The 15,784-nt window shown below is 52.3% G+C and overlaps 8 protein-coding genes across 8 annotated transcripts; 4 read left to right on the top strand and 4 right to left on the bottom strand.

Annotated features, from left to right (window-relative positions):
• Nucleotides 1-2,797: 2,797 nt before the first annotated feature.
• On the top strand, nt 2,798-3,071 carry CON10 (conidiation-specific expression protein; the record flags this gene model as incomplete). Its single annotated transcript, XM_056209685.1, has 2 exons — nt 2,798-2,923; nt 2,973-3,071. 2 exons carry the CDS (start codon nt 2,798-2,800, stop codon nt 3,069-3,071), a joined length of 225 nt encoding a protein of 74 aa, XP_056076507.1.
• A 260-nt stretch (nt 3,072-3,331) lies between these two features.
• On the bottom strand, nt 3,332-4,561 carry N0V89_000865 (uncharacterized protein; the record flags this gene model as incomplete). The annotated part of the gene is made up of 4 exons (XM_056209684.1): nt 3,332-3,662; nt 3,986-4,014; nt 4,070-4,370; nt 4,425-4,561. The coding sequence occupies 4 exons, from the start codon at nt 4,559-4,561 to the stop codon at nt 3,332-3,334; spliced, it is 798 nt and encodes a 265-aa protein (XP_056076506.1).
• A 563-nt stretch (nt 4,562-5,124) lies between these two features.
• Nucleotides 5,125-6,207, bottom strand: N0V89_000864 (uncharacterized protein; the record flags this gene model as incomplete). The annotated part of the gene is made up of 1 exon (XM_056209683.1): nt 5,125-6,207. The coding sequence occupies one exon, from the start codon at nt 6,205-6,207 to the stop codon at nt 5,125-5,127; it is 1,083 nt and encodes a 360-aa protein (XP_056076505.1).
• Nucleotides 6,208-7,650: 1,443 nt separating this feature from the next.
• LEU2 (3-isopropylmalate dehydrogenase) lies at nt 7,651-9,053 on the bottom strand (the record flags this gene model as incomplete). The annotated part of the gene is made up of 7 exons (XM_056209682.1): nt 7,651-7,886; nt 7,939-8,566; nt 8,618-8,713; nt 8,762-8,827; nt 8,880-8,900; nt 8,953-8,972; nt 9,023-9,053. 7 exons carry the CDS (start codon nt 9,051-9,053, stop codon nt 7,651-7,653), a joined length of 1,098 nt encoding a protein of 365 aa, XP_056076504.1.
• A 289-nt stretch (nt 9,054-9,342) lies between these two features.
• N0V89_000862 (uncharacterized protein) lies at nt 9,343-10,071 on the bottom strand (the record flags this gene model as incomplete). Its single annotated transcript, XM_056209681.1, has 1 exon — nt 9,343-10,071. The coding sequence occupies one exon, from the start codon at nt 10,069-10,071 to the stop codon at nt 9,343-9,345; it is 729 nt and encodes a 242-aa protein (XP_056076503.1).
• A 655-nt stretch (nt 10,072-10,726) lies between these two features.
• On the top strand, nt 10,727-11,316 carry N0V89_000861 (uncharacterized protein; the record flags this gene model as incomplete). The annotated part of the gene is made up of 2 exons (XM_056209680.1): nt 10,727-10,865; nt 10,928-11,316. 2 exons carry the CDS (start codon nt 10,727-10,729, stop codon nt 11,314-11,316), a joined length of 528 nt encoding a protein of 175 aa, XP_056076502.1.
• Nucleotides 11,317-11,981: 665 nt separating this feature from the next.
• Nucleotides 11,982-13,387, top strand: N0V89_000860 (uncharacterized protein; the record flags this gene model as incomplete). Its single annotated transcript, XM_056209679.1, has 3 exons — nt 11,982-12,280; nt 12,349-12,631; nt 13,085-13,387. 3 exons carry the CDS (start codon nt 11,982-11,984, stop codon nt 13,385-13,387), a joined length of 885 nt encoding a protein of 294 aa, XP_056076501.1.
• A 303-nt stretch (nt 13,388-13,690) lies between these two features.
• On the top strand, nt 13,691-15,423 carry N0V89_000859 (uncharacterized protein; the record flags this gene model as incomplete). Its single annotated transcript, XM_056209678.1, has 4 exons — nt 13,691-13,697; nt 13,882-14,734; nt 14,786-14,883; nt 14,936-15,423. The coding sequence occupies 4 exons, from the start codon at nt 13,691-13,693 to the stop codon at nt 15,421-15,423; spliced, it is 1,446 nt and encodes a 481-aa protein (XP_056076500.1).
• Nucleotides 15,424-15,784: the final 361 nt, after the last annotated feature.

Below are 15,784 nucleotides of genomic sequence, written 5' to 3'. Positions count from 1 at the left end.
GCCTTTAGCGCGATACTCAAGAATCAGACCTCACCGGCGATCAGCCCTACACAGCATCTCTTGGCTTCGTCACAGCCCGTCGCAAGGTTGTCCACAGGTACGACGTTAGGCGTGCAACAAGACTGGGTACACTCGATCGAGTGTTGGGCTGCAAATCGATGTCCCGTGGTGTGAACGTTGTCTCCAATGTTTATGCAAGTTCCTATGAGACCTGGTAACTCGTTGGATAGCGTAAGAGACGTGGTTGGCATCGGAGTTCGAAGGCTTTGTATGCAATGTACAGCCCCGCTAGCCAAGGAAGGCGGAGCGCATCTGCACAGTGATGCCCATTTCGGGCGTTGCCGCAGGGCGATGTAACTGGGTGGGGCAGGTCGTTTACGGGAGCGCATTTTGACCTTAGGATTTTGCTTGGTTGATGAAGGACTGATTTTGGAGCTAAAGTTCAGAGACACGGACGTAGATCCACTTGATCGCAAGCGTCGCGCTGTAGACATACAATTGATCCCTTCCCCAGCTTTGCGTACACCTAAGCCCTCGAAAAATGGGAATTGCGTACCTGCTCTCTCGTGTCGAGATAAAGGTCGGCTTTCAGCTTGCTAGGACACATCCTTGAAAAGCCAAAGGCGAGATCACCTGCATGTATCCAGAGTAACTCGCTCTACGATTGGATTTGCCAAACCACGACCTCGTTCTGTACCGCTGATGGTCACATTATCAAGAGCCTGCTTTCTGTGAAGACCAGGATGTAGCAAGGACGATGACAAGATCCCAGAGTCGTAGACCGTGCGCCGCGTCCTACGTATGTCTTCATAACATTTACGGGGGACCGATGGACGGACCTAGAAAAATCCTCTCTATGTCGTTAGGTGCGTGCGGCGGGCAATTCAGGCATTTCACGACGACTGATTTCTCCAAGTTTACGCAAATTGACACCATGAATCCTAGACGTAGTTGCCTTTACGGTCGTCGATGCACTGCCAACCACTTTGAGGAGAAGTGCTTAAATTGCTTGATTTGTCCTGTAACGAGTCAAATACACGTGCATCATGACAATAGTCAAGTAAACATCAACTCAGTGTAGACGGACAGAGCATAAAGCTGGGTAACACTAGGGATCGGTCTAGAATCAAACTCAACGCAGATCTTGTTCTACTAGCATGATGGCGCTACCGACATTACTGAATATTCGAGGTCTTACCACTCATGTACAATTGTAGGTCAAACGTTTGCGTGCAATCGGACTCCGCATTTTCTGAGACAACACAATGTACTCTTAATTTGACATGTTGCTGTACCGATTCATTTCCCAAATTCACTTCTGAACATGTTCTGGACTCGTCGATCTAGTGGGCAGAAAAGGCACAACTAACAATGAGAGTGCCATCGTGGAAAATCTTACCAGGGAGGTCGTCATGGTAGTAGTTGCCTAGATGCAACATACCTGAGGCAGCAACGATTGCCTTGACCGGGTACAAGGCGTTCAACATAGCCCCATCTAGGTCGACTACTTTAAGAAGGCCAACCTCAGAGAACACTTTCCGCCGCAATGCAATCCTCTATACTTCGAAATGGCTTTACTCGAATCTATCTCTGGCCTCTTCAACGTTCTTATTGGTGTTTCGAAGGCGTCGGTGCTTCAGGTGACAAGGTGGACGTGGAGAACAAGCGCGGAACCTGGACGCAGGGTCGAATCAGGCCTTCAAGAGTCGGATGACCTCCAGACTCTCTTCGATGATCTGGTAGAAACCATCATTTGACTGCCTCACGGACGAGGCGCAAGTGTTGCGGACATTCGTTCGCGCCCACAATGTACTGCCTCATTACCGTCCATGCTCGTTTAGTGGGATCCGGATCCCCACAAGTCAAAGAGCCGCACAGCCACACCATGAATCTGCACACTCGCTTCTCTCATCCACACGATGATATTCACGTACCCGCCGTACTTCAAAACCAAGACCGACCGCACAGTCAGCAACAGCAACATTAGGGTCGAGGAAAGGGGAAAAGACGAGGAAATGGGCGGAGAGGAGCGTGAGAGGCTAATCGGATGCAGGTGTGGTGCGGTAGATGACGTAGTGTTGGCCACACGAGGAGACTTCTCACGTGAGATTAGCGGATGGAGTTGTATGAATCACCAAGTCGGTGCAAGGGAGGAAGCTGATGGGAGTCGTCATGTCAAACCAAGACTGCCATCACGGTCATGTCAACGCGCCGTCGCGTGCTCACGTGCTTTGTCAGGAACAAAACTAGCGCTGCCGATCGCCCCTGCCACCAACCCACTCTCTCTTCGTCTAGACATCATGTATTCTTCGTTCCCCGCAAAACCCACTCTTCGATGCCCACTGTACCTAGCGCCATACTGCTCCGGGGCTTCCTGAAACGTGTCCGCGCTGTCACTCCACTACTGCCATGTCGTCTAAACGTCATGTTTATTATGCACCTTACAGCGGCAAGTGCACGCGGGCGATACGTGATGTAGATGGCTCAATTAAGCCTTCACACTGCCGTGGGCTACCGCGGAAACAGCACAGCGAGCAGGCTGTAGGTAGCGCATCTTCTGCCGTAGCAGCATTCGGCGACGTACGCATGGCATCATGCCTACGCTTCGCTTCCTGTGACGCTGTCCGATGCTGACAAGTTCTGTGCTGATCTGACTGTCCTCTGACGACAATAACACCGTCCTGGCGCGTATATAAAACACCTCATCGCCCGCCTCACACTGGCATTGACTATCATCTGCAGCACGTCAACAGGTCCAAAACCACAGTTTTCTCACCAAACCTTACAACCATACAACATGTCTGGCAACGGCAACCCCGGAAATTTTGCCAACCGCCCCAAGGAAGAGGTTCAGAACATTGCCTCCAAGGGCGGACAATCATCCCACTCGGGTGGCTTCGCCTCTATGGACGCCGATAAGCAGGTTTGTATACCTGCTCTTTTTACGAATGGGAGATGTTAACAATCTGTAGCGCGAGATCGCTTCGCAGGGCGGAAAGGCATCCTCTGGATCGTTTGAGCCAGGCAGCGAAGCAGCTAAGGAGGCTGGCCGCAAGGGCGGATCGAAGTAAATAGTGTTGTGCCGATATTTCCGTTCAAAGCGACTTGAGTTACAATGATACTCAATCCATGTTACCAGTAAATTCTTGGCTTTGTGTGTGATATTGTTCTACTTCCCGAATGCAACGTTCCCTTGATCACACCCGCATAGATGGCCACCCTCCTTCGTTTCTTGTTATTCTAAAATTATAATATATTCGCACGCCAAATCTTTCTGATTGAACATTATGGATGCACACACATAAACACCTGATTGGAGCGTACCTTGCGCTTAAGACGTAACGTCCACTCCTCCAGGCATTGCCCCCAGCCACCCGTCGATCGGCTCGTTCACGACAACCGCTTCCGCACACATGTTCGCCTCCTCAATACTCTGCGTCTCCAATACCTGGCAATCAGTCCCACAATACCTGTCCATCGCTCTCTGTAGCGCATCGCCCTTCCACCCAAACATATAGTCTCCATGCCAACCATATCCGGTGGGATCGCCCATGCTAAAGACGAATGGCTGAGTCCCGTCTGCAGGCCATATTGATCCGTCGTTGAAGGCGGAAGTATCCCAGATTGTCTCGTAGAGGACCTGGGGGAGCTTGACGGAGTGTCTGGATTGCGTTAGTCTTAGTGGCTTCTCACGATGGAGAAGATCACATACGTGCTGGGACACTCCCACTCCGTCTCGAACGTCCCCTTTGACGGATACGATACGTGGCTCTTATGATCCGGACTATCCACGTTCACGCCATCCCAGCACGTGGGGAAAAAATTGTTCACCCGCAGCCCATACGGACACGGCTTTTCTGGCAAATGCCTGGTATCCCAATCACCGCCAATCTCAGAGTTTGGAGGCGCAGGGCCCCACGGCTCAGTGAAGCAGCGGAACGCTATGCTTTTGTATTCTTGGGTGTTTGGGCTTGGGGCCCGATACCCAGGGTCGCCGATGAGCATGCGGAAGCCCTGACCCCTTGTCAGCACATATACGCCGTCATCGGTGGGGCTAGATTTGACTCACGGGCTTGAATGCAGTAACCTTCGTCTTCTTATCGTACGGCGCCGTGTAATACACCGTCATGCCCCCTCTTTGCCTTTCCAGCCCTAGGTTCCCCATCAGCGGCACACGATGGAAACTCCCGTTTCGCGCTTTAAAGAATAACACCGCGGTCCAGTAGTTTGAGAAGTCTTCGGTATATGTGCATGTCGTGCAGGTGGCTTTTCCGGAAACGTTGAGGGATGGGTCCATGATGGGTGCGAGGGCGTTGCCGCCGACGAACTGGTGGAGGTGGGGGGAGGGGACTACACCGGGGGTCACGAGACTGGAAGAGTATTCATATTACGTTCTCGAAAGGATGGGTCTTGGTGGGACTTACGGATCGATGCGTTGGATGTTGAGCTCGGAACAGGAGAACCGTAGAAAATCTTTGAACGAGGGCCCCCCCGGGATTGGGTTGGACGTATTCTGCGCGCTAGCTAATGTGGCCATGAGCGCTACGAGAACGATGCCCATCGTTGACTGCATGTTTGTTGACTGGCCTTCCGACCGGACTGGAGACAAAACACGAAGAAGTCAGAGCAATGTGTAATGACCTGTGCATGCTCTAGTGGACCCCACATTGCATCTATGCAGGTGTGGCTTGGATCAAAGTGTTATGTGGGGATGCTGGAAAGGGCAGGCATATTGTCAATATGCTGTTTAGCCGATAGTGACGCTTGGATCGAAAATCATTGGCAAAACATTTGTTTGTAAAAGCAAGGCATCGATAAAGACTTTCTGATCGTTACGAATTTATGCTGTAAACAATGTGATATGCGATGAGAAAGTCCGGAAGCGGTAGGGTCGGACATCAGAAGTCTACACAACGATGTCTAGGAAAGATAGAATACATGCGTCAACACTAGAAGCGAGAAACGACATACGAACGTCGCAATGCAGGATATTAATGTGAGCAGATGCAAAAGAAAAACCACCAAGTGTATTCACACAGAGTAGGCTCACAGACGCGAAGAAAATGAGGTGCTTGGGCGGTCAACACCCATTGGCCTCAATAAAGAAACGAACAAAAAAACAGCTTAAGTGCAATCAGGGGTCGCAAGCTCGTATTCACCATCGCCGGCAACAACGTCTGGCCCAGGGTCCGGAAACTCCAGCTCGAATGGGTTGCCCTTGGAGTGGCAAGAAGCACCTGGAAAGTCAATGCTCAACAGCATATCGGGGCGACTGTTCCATGCCACTGCTTCGGCGCGTCGAACAGGGACGTTGAGCTTTTCGGCATTCTGCACATGGCGCTTGTGCAATTCAAGGACCTTGCGTTCAATGAGATGGCGCTTGGTGGTGGGCGACTTGCATTCGAAACAGCTGCAAGCGGAGGACCAGGTCTGATAAGGACAAGAGCAGGTGCAACCTTCAAGAGTGTATTGCGCGGAGTTTGTAGGCTGGGCGGATGAAGGCTGTGTCTGAGTAGGTTGCAGTGGAGGTTCGGGAGACTGGCTCTTGAGGGGCTGAGATGGCGCTGCGGACGACTGCTTCGGAACCGTGGAAGAGGTTGGAGAAGGCTTTGAAGCAGCGCTGCTAGAAGCTGGCTGGCCTCCAGGATCCTGAGACCCATCGGAACCGGCGATAGTTACAACGGCGCAGTTCATATTAAACTCCTTCTCCCGGTTAACCCACGTCCAAGCGAAGATAGTCCGGTCACCGCTTGGAAGGTCTGCCGGAATTGTGAAGTCAAAGGACTGTGTAGACGGATCAATGCTGCCCTCGCGATGCGGGCAATCCCCGTTCCATGTAGTCGCAACCTTGAAGGACTTGCCCTTGTCGGTGGAGAAGCCGACGCTGCAACTGCCCCCATAATGCGTTCCTCCTTTCACGTCTGTAGTAGAAGATCCGGATAGAGTGAAGTTGACCTTCTGACCGGGAGACCACGTGACGACCGGTTTGCCTTCATTTGTGTCTACGAGATCTAGGTGGCCCTTACAAGGACCCGGTACCTCTCGACCACAGCATCCGTAGTTGTAGTTGAGATACGGGTCGGATTCGCCCTGCGTGAAAGGATTATTCTCCCCTTTCAGTGTTGGGGGATAGTGAAGATGCATGTGCCCACTGCATAGCTGGGTGAGACCTGCTAGCGCAAGGAACAAGAGTGCGTTGATGTGCATGGTTTCGAAAAGTCTGCTGTTCAGGGTGCGTAGTGTTTGGCAAGGTTTTTCTTGAATGAGTGGAGAGAGCGCAGCGTCTCTATATAAAAAGAGCCGGAAAGAGACTAATGGAGAAGTCGCTCTGCACAACGCTAGGTGCCTCCGGGAGTCCCAACGTAGTCGATTGACAATGTAGCTCTCCCTTCGTCGCCAGCCAACGTGCGAAAAATGCTCAAAGTGGTGATCCACAGCAGAAAGAAGAGAAACGGCCCGACGCTCTGGTGAAGGAGAAGTACAAAGGAGTGAATGTCCGTCAAGGAAAGGAGTGTCTCGGTTCATGGGAGCTTTCACCTTTGGGATGGAAGCGCACTACTCCATAGCGCGTCCAGGAAATGCTATGCCGTAAGTTTTGGCCATGGTCTCAGCCATTGTACTACCTACATGCTGCTGAGTAGAGCGCTAAAGCGGATCTCGAGAGGGTCCGCAGCCAATATGGGTGCGCGAGGCACCATGGGTCGGATTGGAGGGCGGACCAGGTCTGCGTTTCGAAACAAAATAGCTGGAGCGTTTACAGCCAGCCGACGTGTTTGTGAGAGAGATCATGTTGATTGCTTGGTGAGGAAGTTAGACTCGCGTTTGGTTGTGGTTCCTCGCGCAGCGTTTCACGCTTTCCGCTTCCGTCATGGCGGCGCTTCTTTGAGCGCGAGTGCGGGTCCGTGGAGGAGACCTTATTCGCCTTTCCACCTTTGTAGAAAGTCATCTTGTAGACAACTAAACGGCGGATTTGAGAGACGCCCTTGCTGGTAATCACGGCAGGTGATTCAACTATGTAAGGCGATCTCAAACACCGCGCCGGCAGCCGGCTACGTACTCGGCCTTCCGTCGTCTATATCATGAAGAACATCCTAAGTCAGTGCCAGGTTTGACTTGAACCGAGGATAAGAACGTTTCTGTGTCTAACAATTTCGACGTTGCTTTGGGAGATGTGGAACAGTCGCTTATCACATGGTACTGTTCTGCCACTCCACAAAGTACGGCCGCTGATCAGTGTCGTTATCAACCCCTTATTTTGGCATTGCGTGGAAGCTGCTCTTGCTTCTGGAATGCGCCTTTGTCGAAATTGATACGAGTTCCAAGACTGTCTGAAGTGGCGGTTGTCGTGGCGCGGTCATGCTCAGGCACTCGGTACCGACCATCGCACAAGACACGGTCACGCCGGAATAACTATCCTGTTCGGATAACCCAACGCGTGGGGAAGCTTCGCGTTGAAACCAATGAGTCAATACCAAGACACTCTATGCGGACCTCAAATTTAGACGTAGTGCGTAGTTCAGGGCAGGCCGTCGATGAGTACCCTACGTTTTCTATTGCGGTCGTACCTCATCGTTAACATGGTCGAAGCTGCATAAATCGTACATGTAGGAAAAACGACCGCAAAGACATGACGGTTTCGAATTCGAGTTTTTACTTCTTGAGTAGACTCTCTAGCTCTGCCGCAACGGCGTCGCCCACCTCGGAGGTATTTGACTTGCCGCCGATGTCGCCCGTTCGGATGCCCTTGTCAATGACCACCTTCACAGCTTCATCGATCTGTTTCGATATTTCAGGGCGGCATAGCGAATACTTGAACATCATGCTGATAGAGAGGATGGTTGCAACGGGGTTGCAGATGCCCTTTCCTGCAATGTCGGGTGCAGAGCCTGCTGGGTATTAGCGAACGCAGCACAGCACTGCAAATTCAACAAAGCTTACCGTGAATAGGCTCGTAGATACCGTTGATGCGCGTCTTCCCATCTGGGATGCCGCCCAAACTGGCGCTGGGAAGCAGACCCAAGCTGCCGGGGATAACGCTCGCCTCGTCGCTAATGATGTCGCCGAACAAGTTGCTGGTGACAATAACGCCGTTCAGTGACCGGGGGTTCTTGATCATAAGCATCGCAGCGGAGTCAATAAGGTGGGTGCCCGATTGTAGGTTCGGGTATTCCTCCTTCATGATGCGCTCAAACGTCTTCCGCCATAACCGTGACGTCGCGAGCACGTTGGCCTTGTCCAAGCTCCAGACTGGCACCGGAGGGTTTTCCACGCTGGCGAGGTTACCCGCTAACCGGACGACACGCTCGATCTCTTCTACGCTGTAGGGCTCTGTGTCCATCGCCTTGCCATCGCCCTCGTCTTCCTTCCGGTCGCCAAAGTATATACCGCCAGTGAGTTCACGGACGATATTGAAGTTGGTACCGCGTGCGATATCAGCCTTGAGCGGCGACGCGTCGACCAATGAGTCCGAGGCGAAGAAGCAAGGTCGTAGGTTACCGAAGGTGCCTAATTCTTTGCGAAGCCTGAGGATGCCCTGCTCTGGGCGGACCGTGCCGGTTCCCCATTTCTGTGCATGTTAACGCGTGAGGGGACAATGAGGAACCTGTGGGAGGCTTACAGGCCCTCCGACTGCGCCGAGGATGATGGCATCTGCAGATTTGCATGCTGCGAGGGCTTCGTCGGTCAGAGGATTGTTATGCTTGTCTATCGAGCACTGTAGCTGTTAGCCATTTCAACGACAAGAGAAGGCTGGCCAGCGTACGCCTCCGAAAAGGTGCTCTTGGAAGGTAAACTTGATGTCGGTGGTCTTCTCGACTACTTTAAGAACCTGGAGTTGTCAATTGTCTGTGTAGGAGTGACGTGCTTGCCTGAAAGCCTACCTTGATGGCCTCTGCTACAATCTGGAAACTATGCGTAAGCTCTTTTCTATCTACAGTTGCATAGAGCTCCTACCTCAGGGCCGACGCCGTCACCTGCACCATTGGGTCAGCATCTACACTTGGAAAGCGACGGGTGGACATACCAGCAAGAACGACTATGTTGAAGTTGGACATTTTGCAAGAGGATGTGGGATCAGAGGGACTGTCGCGCGTTCAAAAACATTTCTTGAGATTGCCTGTGCTTACCCCACGTACCCCGCTACGAGCCGCGGCTTCCGGTATCGGCGCCAATCCTCGCGTCTCTGAACCGAAGACCGAACAGTGCTTCCGAGCGATGTCGCTCCGAATCCGAGACTCCATGGTACTTAGGATCTCCCTCCGATGTCCGGACTCGATGCTCCTCCCTGATATTGTGGAGACGCACATGTCCTTCAAGGCTTGCACACACACAACATGCAAGAAGTCAATCCAAGCTCTCCGCAAGTGCTATGGCAGAAAATCTCAGATCCCCACCCTTTTCCGCCTCGATCTTCATCAACCTCCCGAGACCTTTCTCCAGCGCGGCCGGGCTCAGTACATCCTCATCCTTCTCCAATGCTCCCCGATCTAGCGGTCCTTTCCTCGAGCCTTCCAGCTCCCACAGATGCCCATCTTTGCCTTTGACGAAGGTAACAAAGTGCTGCCCGGTATGCTTGTCCGACGCTGGCGTTGGCGCTTCGGTATCACCCAACTTGACCGCCTCTGCGTGCGCCTTCTCGAATGCGGACGATTCCTCCAGCACCTTGGCCCGCTCCGCCATCGCCTTCGGCAGCGCCTCTTTGCGGATCCGATCCAAGGCCGAACCAGGGTGTATACGCTTCGACGCGTCGCTGTTCAGCAGAGCGTGCGTGAGGCCAATAGACCCGCAGGCGTTCCCGATAGTCTGCGTGAACCAGATGACAGGCTCTTCCTCGCCCTTACCCGCGTATTCTGGCTTGTCTCTGTCCTCAGCTGTGCGGGCTTCGTTCCAGGTCGGCGTGAGGGGGATGATGACGAGAAGTGCGAGGGCGGGTCGTGGGATGAAGGCAAGGAGGTCAGGGTCGTCGAGCGAGTAGATGTCGTAGAACGAGAGCGATTTGTCGAGACCCAGGGCGTAGGCGAAATGGTTCATCACCTGCGGGTTATTCTCGAGGACTGCAAAAAGCTTCGGCATGGCTGCTGGCCCTTATGGAGCTGCGTGTGTGAGTGGAAGCTTCGTGCTGATACTGCTGCTACTGCTGCTACAAAGTACAAACTGCGTGAGTCGCGGGCTTAGTGGGGATCAAAGAAAGGTAGGCACCAGCGTGACGCGTTCTCGAAGCCCAGAGGCTTACTCGGGCGAGGCGTAGGCGGCTATGCCAGCAGGGCGCGTTGGTGACAACTCGTGGAAGGTCCTCACGTTGTGCAAGCACCAGCGCCCTGGAGCTGTTCCCAGCACTAGTGCACCTTCCCCGCCCTAGCCGCATCTAGCCGCGGGGTATGCACCCAAGTTCAATGTGAAGCTCCAAACCTGAACAGCTGGACTCTACAGTTTCGCAGAGTCGTCTAGTAAACCAGAACTTACGACGTTGTCCTCTTGTGTGCTTTCTGCATCCGCCCATCGTATTACAGCCTCGCTAGCTCGCCCTGTTGAACGCTCCTGCAGCCGCATCGGCTCTCCGCAGTTGTACCTGCTGCCATACATTAGCTTGCTCTTCGCATTCTGACTTCGTTCTTTTGCCTCCCATCTTCTCCCTGTTCTTCGTGTGACTACTCCGATTTAGCTTTCAATCTAGGTCAATTCCCTTACCCGCTATTGCTCTATCGATCGTGTTTTCCATATCACCACAATGGACGACGAAGCTCGACAAGCACTCGCCAACATGGCTATGCCTAGGCGGCCGATCAACTTCGTCCCAGCAAAGTCGGGCGAAATCCTGAAGCTGGGCCACATAACCTGCAGGGTCATGGAAGATGGTTCGCGGACCGGTAGGCCATCGCTCAATTCTCACTATCTTCCGTGCCCTCCCACATCCAACTGACTGAACAAGACAACCGTATCGGAAGTGCCGAATTCACCGTGCCAGCCGGAACCGCTGGTCCTCCTGCGCATTGGCACGAAATGCACGACGAGACATTTCTTGTCACGCAGGGCACCATACGCTTCCACGCGCCTGACAATACCATCGTTGATGCCAAAGCAGGCGACTACGTTACGGTACCCATCCGCGCGCCGCACACCTTCTCGAATCCCTTCCATGTTGAGGCCAAGTTCTTCAACACATTTACCCCTGCGTTTTACATCGACTACTTCAAGATTTTGGCCGAGGTCAGTAAGAGTGATACGAAAATGAGCAAGGAGAAGAATCTGGAAGTCATGGCGAGGTTTGCGACAATGCCAGCGAAGCCGCTCATGGACGAGGTTGCGAGGCAGAAATAGCTTTGGGTCCCTTGAGAAGACGCAGTCCCTAGTGATAATATGGCTCTCTACTCGTCAACCAAAATTTTCTAGGTGTCGCATCGTGTCTTGCGCTTTTCTCGAGGTAGTCAAAAGGCGTCAGACAACAGAACCAAAGAAGCGCACAAATTCACCAAATCGCTGATGAGAAGTTTCAGATTGCTGTACACCTGTTTCGCATGAACAAGCATCTACGACACCTTTCCTTAACGTCGCCTTTCTGAGCTCAGCGCTAGCCCAAGTCCAATGGCCCCCCACCGTCCGGTCATGTTTGTTCTTCAGCCACTAGTACAGAGAGCAACAGCATTCGTTAGCACTCAGGAGATAATGGATGTTGCACTCACCGTCTAGCGCAAGGGGAGCCAGTCAGTAGAAGTCTCACCCGAGGTCCATCAAGTTTCCCAACGCGGTTAACATCCAACATTATCCGGTGTGTCCATGTACTTACAGTGCATATAGATTGCCAGGACATCCTTAGCACCTTTATAAGCCTTTGTTCTAATCAAATCGAAGGATCAACTGCCACGAACTAAACCATGAATTTCCTCGGTGCAATCTTCTAAACCATCCTCGCAATAGCAGCTCTCAAATTCACCAACCGCCTTTACGCTTTCTACAAAACCCATCTCTCTGCCCGCACCCTCAATATGCCCATCGTTATTCGCCTAGAATCATGGCAAGACCCCCTATGGATGCTCTTCGCTTCCAAAATCCGGTACCTCCTTTTCTTCATCGCCCTATGGAACCCCAATGCCACAGACTACACCACCATCGGCTGGCCGCAGATCGACCGCGTCGCCTCGCACGCTGAACATGGCGCCGCTTTCGCCATCATCACACGGTTCAGAACTAACATCATGGTCTTGGGCGTTGATGCCGCGAGGGAGCCGTTCCCAAACTGGCAGGCGTGGATCAAAAACGAGGATGTGTACAATGTGTTTAATGCGTCTGGGAAGAACGTCAATAGTGTTAATGGTGGTGCTTGGTCGAGACATCGGAAGGTTACGGCGCCAGCTTTCAAAGAGGCGAACTCAAGGCTCGTCTGGAGGGCCACGCTCAAGCAGTTGACAGCGTGGCAAGGAAGTGGATGGACGAACACGAGATCACGCTACGCGGGCTCAGAGGCGACGCGGAAAAGATCGCGATGCATGTCCTCATGTCTGCGGCGTTCCGGATGGAGTACGATTTCGACACGGGCGTCGAGATTGTGGATCCAGGGCACGAGATCAGCTTTGGCGAGGCGATGCACACGTGCATCAATTCCTCGTCCATTATGCTCGCACCTGTGCCATTTGCTGTGGCGAAGCTACAAAGCGCCTTTATCCCAGCGATTTTGAAGAGATTATAAGTCGCGGTGCAGGAAGTGCGCAAGTTTCTCAAAGACGCTGTCGATGCGGAGAGGAATGCGTTGTGAACGGTATGCAGCCGCGGGATAACCTGATCAGCACGCTTGTACGCGCGAATGAAGAAGAAAAGTAAGGAGATCAAGAAAAAAGAGTAGCTCTAACCGACAGCGAGCTATACGACAATTTATTCATCTTCAACGTGGCTGGTCACGGGACGACATCTTCTCCAGCTTCCCATTGCTGGCTATATACCCAAGATTCAGAAATGGGTCAGGGCGGAAGTAGTACTTACTGAAGCCGGCACGCTAGACTACAGCGAGACCTTTCCAAGGCTTGTTTGTACCCTAGTATTGATGATACGTCTCCTCCTAGGCTGGGGGGTGAATGTCACTGACGTGTGATAGTATGAAACGCAGCGCTTCTTCTCCGCCATTCCGATGCATCCCAAATACACAGGCGACAGGAACCAAATCCTCAAGCTCAACAGCGTCGACACGAACGTCCCTCCCAAGAAGTTCGTATCGATCAACTACAACGCCATCCACTTCAGTCCGCAGTCTGGGGCTCCCATGTCAACGAATCTAGTGCAAGCCGATGGATCAAGCGCGAGCCTGGCAAAGAGCATTTCGCAACGCCTGATGGGGCGGAGTTTGTGGGCTGGTCGTCTGGACCGAGAGCATGTCCCGGTAAGAGGTTCAGTCAGGTAGAGTTCACTGTGGCGATTGCAAGACTGTTGAAGGAGTGTGTTACATAGCCAGTGAGAGCCTAGGGTGAATGAATGACGCAGGCTATGGAGCGATTGAGATTGAGGGCCTTTGACGTGGAGCATTCATATCGTTGAAACTGAAGGATCCTGATGCCGCAGGAATCGCGTATGTCACGCGGACGGACGCGTGATAGACTGAACTTCTCCATCGTTGACGCTTCGGTGTAATGTCTGGTCTATATTAGTCTCAACCCCTGGATCGGCATCACTGTTGAGAGGCGGGGGTTGCCCGGTTGATTATGAAATGGCATGTGAAGAGGACACTCGTTGATTGCTTGTAGTTCATGTGAGCGAATCACATAGCCAACACAGGCTTTAATGCGCCATTATCACCTCCCATTCACAAGAGAGTAAGAATACAAGTCGGCCTCTTCGTCGTAAATCTACGCGCGTTCTCCTTGCAATCTAGATGTTCTCTTTCCTGTCGTTGCGCAGATATGCATCACAAAGAAACCCAAATTGCTTCTAAACACCCCGATCCGGCTATCTCGATGCCCTTCCTACTCCTTTTCATCGTTGTCGCGACCTTCTTCATCTGGTGCTGCTGTGTCGGCGCCTGGCTGGCACGCCTGTGGTACTACGATGGGCAACTCCACCGCAAGTTTCTCAAGTACGATATACAACCTCAGTACATCCGCGAGCGCCTTGTCCGCGAGGAAGAGAAGAAACCACGCCAAAGTCAGAAAGTTGTAGACGTCCCACGCTGGCACCGCGACGTCACTACGTTGAGCTTCGAGAGGGTGCAGGAGTTCGACAGTTCGAGCTTGAGACACCGAATCTTTGAGAGCAAGCGCATCTCAAGGCTTCCAGCATTTGAGCAAGACGATGGTGGCGATGGGAGTGGATTTCCCGATATGCCTGTGGATATGACGGCTGACGAATATAACGAACAACACTTCCCTAGGCGTTATAACTTTCGCGATCTTGGCCTCAGTGGGCTGGCTCAAGATGATTGGCTGACATACTACCATGATGAGCAGATTACAGCGCGCGACCATTTACTAGAAGTTCGCCGCGAAGATTGTATTCAGATGCGTCCCGGTAGAGAGGCTGAAGACGCATGCGGAGAGCTATGGCAGGAGGTCGCAAAGTTCTTGTCAACAAAATATCCAATGCGTTTCTGGGAACAGAAAGAGAACGCAGAGAGAAAGCTATACGATGATGACACACGTGAGAGCTACCCGCTGGGCGGACCGTTTGGGTGGCTTACACTGGACACCATGGCGCGACTTGTCCGCGAGGACTTCTGCATTTTCAGCAAAAGCCCTTTCTCGGCTCAGTTCACCTTGTAAGTAGTTAGTTCATTAAGCTTTGGCACACATATTATTGATATAGACAGACTGGCAGGCACGACATGTTTTCCATCTGGATGGCGTCTCAGAGCCCGAGTCGGCCATTCCATCGAGAGCCAGCAAGAGACCATTCTACCCTGGGAGAGTAGGTCGTGCAATAAAACCTATGCAACTACTTCCTTGCTTACTTTATTCAGAACTTCCGGAGATTCTCACCTACATTGATGAGCTTCGTAATAGACCGCTCTACAAGCGTCACGTCGCATTTATCCAGACGGTTCGCCCGTCCGAATCCGATTATACGAAGAAGTACTTCATCCAGGAAAGTAAAGACTTCTTCTCTGGCGACATCAGCTTCCTTCAGGCAGAAAGTTTACACGCGCGTATTGAACAACAAATGTTTAGAAAGCTGCCAAAGTCGGGCGCTGTTGTGTTGACGACAAGAGTGCAAATCGAACCGTTAGTGCGTATGGAGGAAAGGAAGTTGAGGCATCTGGCGAAGGAAATCAGGAGCTGGCCGGCTCATATTGCGAGACTAAAGGGTCGGGACCTTTGGGGAAGAGCCGTGCTTGGTTTCATTGAGCAATTTCCCATGGCGCACGACGATGCGTCGGTTATGGATGCGGGCGAGATGACGGAGCCTGGTGATGATATTGACAGAACGTCGTTCACTGAGATCCCATGAGGATGCACAAGGTGGTCTGACGTTCCCTCTGCTCATAAATTCGCAATCACTCCGAGGGGTTAAAATTTCTTAGTCTTGCGGCTTGATCTCCCCTCAGTATGAATATTCTCAATGCTATTTAGCTATTCTTAGTTCTCCGTATCACCCAAGTACGGCCTGCGTGAATTTAATGGGGTATGTGACAAGAGCGAGAGGCGGCCTTCCGGTGTAGAACGGTTAATGTGGGGTGAACTTGATGGCCTTCACAGCTGTGGGTGGAGGTAGCATCCTATAGGTGGATTAATTGTCCAGGATGACTGCGAGCTCATCATTTTCGATAGATCCAGAGGAGTGAAAATAGGAGACAGCGTAACTTATTGAT

The sequence above is a fragment of the Didymosphaeria variabile genome, assembly GCF_027946475.1.
Source record: "Didymosphaeria variabile strain IMI 356815 chromosome Unknown scaffold_1, whole genome shotgun sequence".
NCBI lineage: Eukaryota > Fungi > Ascomycota > Dothideomycetes > Pleosporales > Didymosphaeriaceae > Didymosphaeria > Didymosphaeria variabile.
This window is presented reverse-complemented; position numbering and strand designations above follow the sequence as displayed.